We start from the raw sequence: 6,546 nt of genomic DNA, 5'->3' as shown, positions 1-6,546 counted from the left end.
TCATTTTTATTATTGGCAATGACGTACATGATCAGAAGGGTGATACAAGAGATGGATTGATACACATACACATACACTTATACACATCTATTATTTTTCAGTTAACTATTATCGAAGAGACATAATTTGTTGTAAAAATGCGTACCTGGAGGATGAATTCGATCAATGATGCAAACCTGTAATCTTGATTTCAATCTTAGTTTCTTGAGCAATTGCCTGGATTAATATCTCTGAATCGTGAATCACTTTCAGATAAACCTATTTGCGGGTTACACGCAATGATTTATCGGATAAGATAGAGATTTCTGCACATGAAATTGAATTTGATGATTCTGTGAATTTGATAAAGAACCAGAGAAGAAGTAACCGTCTTCTTATTTTCTATCTATTCGATCATGTTAGGGAAACCCAAAGAATAAAACCATCGTATATAAAAACTGATTTTCATATCTCTTATCTCACATAAGCCCAAATATATTATTAGAAGCCCACATATCATTATACTTAAGCTCAAGTATAGCCACATAATAAATTCAAATAACATTTAGAATTAAATTGAGTCTGCACTCCCGGATCACCTAACTCGTTTAATCTCTAACGTTATTTCCTCGATCGACAAATTAATTCAATAACACTAAATCAACAAACATAATTATCATGCTATACAAGTGAAAGATGACACCTGAATGCCGGTCTAGTAAAAGATGCGTTTACATACTTATTTGTATATAAATAAAATAAAATAAAATAAAATGATGATTACCCCAGTAAAAGAATGAGAATATTTACCTGATTTTCTTATTATATATTTTAAACTTCGTTTCTCATTAGTTTTCCAATAAAATAATCCACCCTGATTCCTTAGAATTCCCACTTCTTAAATTTTGTAACCATAGATCCCTATTCAAAAGTATTAAATTCTCTTTTTATATATAAATAAATGGGAGTTAGTGGCTACGCATGTGCCTTGCCATTTCATTGTTTTGCCTTTATAGGATAATAACTCACCGTCCATCCTTAAGATTCTCAAAATTATTTCTTATATATTTCTCTGTGATTCTCCTCCCCTATCATTCCACTTTTTCTATCTAGCTTGTTAACACACACTAAGCTCTGGTTTTCCATTAAGAACAATGGGTGAAGAACAGAAAGTTGTGAGTTCTCTTTACCTTTTTGTGAAACTTAGATACAGTACATATATATAGCAAGAATACAGTAATATATGGTATCTATATGTTGGTTTCGTTTATTTTTCTTACTTTTAAAAGCAAGAACCAAAAGCAGAAGAAGTGAAACCAGAAGAAAAGAAACAAGACAACGGTGAAGAGAAAAAGGATGAAGAACCAAAAGCATCACCTCCTCCCTTTGTGTTGTATATTGATTTGCATTGTGTTGGTTGTGCCAAAAAGATTGAGAGATCCCTTCTCAGAATTCCAGGTATAAATAAGCATATAAGTATATATTACCACCTTATTAGACAAATTAATTATTGAGATTGACTTATAGGGGTTGTGGGGATAGACATAGATATGGAGAAGAACCAAGTGACCATAAAAGGAGTGGTGGAACCACAAGCAGTTTGTGACAAAATCACCAAGAAAACCAGGAGAAGTGCCAAAGTGTTGTCACCTGCTGAAGGCGAACCCATTCCTCAAATCGTCACCTCCGAGGTTCCTGGATCAGTTACAGTAGAGCTAAACGTAAATATGCACTGTGAAGCCTGTGCTCTACAACTCAAAAGCAAGATCCTTCGAATGAAAGGTAACCATAGTATTTTTACAAGATTTTGTCATTTCCTTCCGAAAGTATCATTATTAATTTATTATATTGTATCGTATCGTATCGATAGTCAACTAAGAAAATCCCCAGGGAGAAAATTTATGTTACTATAGTTTATCAAACTCAAAATAACCAAATGAGATTGTAGGGGTGAGAACCGTGGAGACAGACGTGAGTTCAAGTAAAGTAACGGTAACCGGGAGTATGGACGGTGAGAAGCTAGTGGAGTATGTGAATAGACGCACCAAAAAGCAAGCCAAGATCGTGCCACAACCCGAGCCAGAGCCTGCACCGGCACTGGAACCGGCTGAGAAGCCGAAAGAAGAAGAAGAAAAGGCAGAAGAGAAACCGGCGGAAGAAGCAAAACCCGCGGAGGAAGAGAAGAAAGAAGGTAGTGATGACGGTGTGAAGGAGGATGAGACCAAGGAGAAAATAGAAAGGATGGAGGTGATTGACATGCAAAGGATGATGTATTATCATCAATATCCGCCAATATATGTTATGGAAAGAATTCCCCCACCTCAACTTTTCTCTGACGAGAATCCAAATGCATGCTCCATCTGTTAAATTATACTCCAATATATATATATATATATATATATATATATATATATATATAAGTTGTTGCAAAATTCAGTCACTAAGTATTTTTGAATGTGATATGAATATTATATTGTTAATTATTTGATTAACATAAATAATTGAAGACTCTTTCCTCTAATTTGGTTTCTGAGATTGGGTTAATTTTTATTTTTATTTTTATTTTGTAGTTAAATCTTGATTATAATTTTTTTTCTGTAATAATCATTTATTGTGTATTTTATATATTAAATAAAATGATCTAACTACAATAGTGATGTAGATAGCGGGTAACAAGTTGCACCGCCACCCCCTTTTGAATAGCGAACCGATCATACTGAAAACAAAGTTATGGTTCTTTGGCGTCGATAGATTACTATACATGACTCGTTGAACTATTTTAAGAAACGTGATAGCTTCGGGAGCAAGAGACCCAATTATATCAAAAGCAAAAGAATTGAAGACGTTTTGATTTTCGACACATGCCTATATATGATTAATTAATGTTGTAATTTAAATTAAATTAATTGAAGTCCTTGAAAGGCCAATCTTTGGCGTCCACGCAATCAAATTTGACTACAAAATATTTCACTTTTGGATGTTAAGAGAATGTCAAACTTTTAGAACATGCATCCATAATTTGCCATGTCAAATACATGTTATATAAAACTTGCCGTTTGAAAGAAAAAATAGTCCTATGTTTCTTTAGATTCTAAAATGGTAACATCGGAGTTAAATAATCTCTACAAAATACTCATGTTTATAACTGAAACACCTCAATGTTCAAGTTAAACAAAGTTCTAAGTTCTCAAAAAGTAACACCCAGACCTATAACGAAATATCTCAATGTCCAAGTTAAACAAAGTTCTAAGTTCTCAAAAAGTAACACCCAGACCCATAACAAAAAATGCTGGGGGCGTAATATTGATTTAAGCGTGTAATACTACTTAAAGTGACAATATAATTTAATTTGTATTATTAAAACATGTCACAACCCTCGACCCCTATACCCTGGGAGGAAAGCCGTGAACATTGATTGGTGGTATCGGTGTTTATTAAATTATTTTGCAGTGGAATATCTCATCAAAACCGTGGTTAGGAAAAATGATCAGAGTTATAAAAACACTATGTTTATTATTATGATAAACCGGGAATTTAATCCCTTTTGATACAAACATAAGTTTTATCGGGTTAAACCCTAATTTACAAAACACGTTTCTTTATTCTGGTGACAAGCCACTTATTTAAGCTGGAAGCCCGCAGGCATCATTCCTTTGTCTCTAACAAGTCACCTGAAACATGTTTAAAATATTTGATCAGCAAGAAATACTGGTGAGTACATTCATTTGTAAATGACACATTTTACAGTTACAACGTTATCTATGACTGTGGTCATATTACTTATTGGCTAACACTTGTCCAATAAGTAACGTGTAATAGCCTAGTAGGCAAGCCTTGTATACAAAACCCCACAATACCAGTTGTAACCATCCCGTAAGTCTACATAGACTTAATCACTGTAATGTATTTAAAATACTTTAAAAATATATTTGAAAACATTTAGACCATCTATCATGAGTTTTATAGGTTTTGAAATCATCATGACAGTGTCGAAAAACAGCTGTCTCACACAAATGTAAGTGGTACAAAAACTCGAATCTCTCACCTTGCAGGTTTATAATTAAAGAAAACACCTCTAGGTATTAATCACCTAGGATAAGCACAATGTAGTATATCTAGATTAGTATAAAACCAATAATCATAACGATAATCACGAGAGTAGAAACTTTACACGATGGCACAATGTCATACCTTAACAGGCAGAGCTTTCGGATTCGTGTATATTTATTTCGATCGGATAGGGTATCGTCACGACCCGGTATTATACTCTTAATATATATATTAATACATGTGTGTGTGTGAATTCAGAGAAGGAAAGAAAGTTTTTGAGCGAGGAAGAATGTCTGATGATCAACCTATTTATAGCTGATTTTGGTCCCCGTCGCGATACGCGACCGCCATAGGCAGAGGAGTCGCGTATCGCGAAACATCTTATAGCTTTGCCGAGTTAGCCCTAGGCTTGCTACGTGGCACGCCACGTGGCAAGTGACGTGTCTCGTTTGCGTAGCCTCCACGTCGCGGTACGGGATGGGTAGCTTATATCAGCTTATCGCGTATCGCTACGCCGCCATATATTTGGATAAGGTTACACGTCATCGCGGTACGCGATGAGGCTAACCCAAACCTGTCGCGAAATGCAAAGTGCGCCATCAAAGCGCCACATTGCGCCCATCGCACTTCGTCCGAGCTCGTGCCCGTGCCCGTGCGCGTGCGCGTTTGGGTGCTTCGCACCTTCCGCTAGGACCACTGGGTGTGATATGTCTTATAAGAACATTAACATAGAAATTTTCTTTCTTATAAAGAGCTCATTAGTTTTGTAATTTAGAGATGTGGGATAAGGACTTACAATCCTATTTATACCATGGTGGAAGGCTCTCCTTTTTCTTCCTCCACCAATGTGGGATAGAATTTTCTCCTTTCATTTCCTTACTTTTTCATTTTATTTATTTTGTGGTTTGTTATAGTCTCCCCTCCTTATTTTGAATCTCGTCCTCGAGATTTGGTTGGAATAAGTGTGGGTACTTCTGTTTTATTTCGGATTCCAATTCCAAAGTATATTATGGTCCACGTTTTGAATCCCACTTCACTTTGACCAGAACTATTCTTTTATGCTTGAGATTCTTGATCTTTCTATCTTCAATTTGCAAGGGTTTCTCAACGAATTTCAACTTTTCATTTACCTTTATATCTTGAAGGGGTACTTCTAGTGTTTTATCAGCTAAACATTTCCTTAAGTTACTTACATGAAATACATCATGTATACCTGACATTTCCTCTGGTAATTCTAGCTGATAGGCTACTGATCCAATTCGTTTGATAATTTGGAATGGTCCAACAAATCGTGGAAATAACTTTCCTCTTTAACCAAATCGGATTAATCCTTTCCATGGAGATACTTTCAGTAGTACTCTATCTCCAACTTGAAATTCCAATGGTTTGCGTCGATGATCCGCATAACTTTTCTGACGGTCTCGTGCGGTCTTTAATCTTTCCTTAACTTGATTTATCTTATCAGTACTTTCTTGATTGATTTCAGGACCTGATAATTGTTTTCTTCCTATTTTTGCCCAACAAATTGGAGTTCTGCATCTTCGTCCATAAAGGGCTTCAAATGGGGCAGCATTAATACTTGTATGATAACTGTTATTGTAGGAGAATTCTATTAGTGGTAAATGGTCATCTCAGTTTCCACCAAAATCTATTACACATGCTCTTAGCATGTCTTCCAGTGTTTGTATGGTCCTTTCACTTTAACCATCAGTCAGTGGATGGTAAGCTGTGCTCAAATTTAATTTTGTTCCCATAGCTACTTGGAGACTTTTCCAAAAATGAGAAGTAAAACGGCTATCCAGATCCGATACAATGGATAATGGAACTCCATGTAATGAGACAACTTTGTCTACATATAGCTTAGCTAATTGTTCCATTTTGAAAGTTTCCTTCATTTGTATAAAATGAGCTGATTTTGTTAATCTATCGACAATTACCCAGATTGTGTCATTACCTCTTCTTGTGGTAGGTAATTTGGTAACAAAATCCATTGTTAGAAATTCCCATTTCCATTATGGCATTTCTTATTGTTGAAGTAATCCTGATCGATTTTGATGTTCTGCTTTGACTTGTGAACAAGTTAAGCATTTTGAAACATAATTAGTTATGTCATTTTTCATTCCTATCCACCAATAGATTTTCTTCAGATCTTGATACATTTTATCTCTTCCAGGATGCATTGTGTATTTGGATTTATGGGATTCTTCGAGAATCTTTTCTCGTAATCCTCCTATGATTGGTATCCAGATCCTGTTCCCCATTTGAAGAATTTCATCATTTCCTTTGACAAATAGATCAATGGTACCATTTCTTTTCTCATCAGCAATATTATTTTCTTCTATTACCTGTTTCTAAGCATTCTTTACTTCATCAATTAAATTGACTTGAAGTTCTAACCTTAAGGCTCACACTCTTTTAGGTTTCTCATGCTCTTTTCTGCTTAATGCATCGGCTAGTATATTAGTCTTGCCTTCACGATATTGGATTTCACAATCACAGTCGCTAAGATTTCCATCC

At 35.3% G+C, this 6,546-nt stretch overlaps 1 protein-coding gene across 1 annotated transcript; it reads left to right on the top strand.

The window, feature by feature from the left end:
* The first annotated feature begins 982 nt into the window (after nucleotides 1-982).
* LOC143604497 (heavy metal-associated isoprenylated plant protein 9-like) lies at nucleotides 983-2,346 on the top strand. Its single transcript, XM_077080956.1, has 4 exons — nucleotides 983-1,154; nucleotides 1,269-1,437; nucleotides 1,507-1,761; nucleotides 1,928-2,346. The coding sequence occupies exons 1-4, from the start codon at nucleotides 1,134-1,136 to the stop codon at nucleotides 2,344-2,346; spliced, it is 864 nt and encodes a 287-aa protein (XP_076937071.1). The 5' UTR covers nucleotides 983-1,133.
* Nucleotides 2,347-6,546: the final 4,200 nt, after the last annotated feature.

The sequence above is a fragment of the Bidens hawaiensis genome, unplaced genomic scaffold (assembly GCF_021521415.1).
Source record: "Bidens hawaiensis isolate Kalapana, Puna unplaced genomic scaffold, B.hawaiensis_p1.1 tig00065371_1, whole genome shotgun sequence".
NCBI lineage: Eukaryota > Viridiplantae > Streptophyta > Magnoliopsida > Asterales > Asteraceae > Bidens > Bidens hawaiensis.
This window is presented reverse-complemented; position numbering and strand designations above follow the sequence as displayed.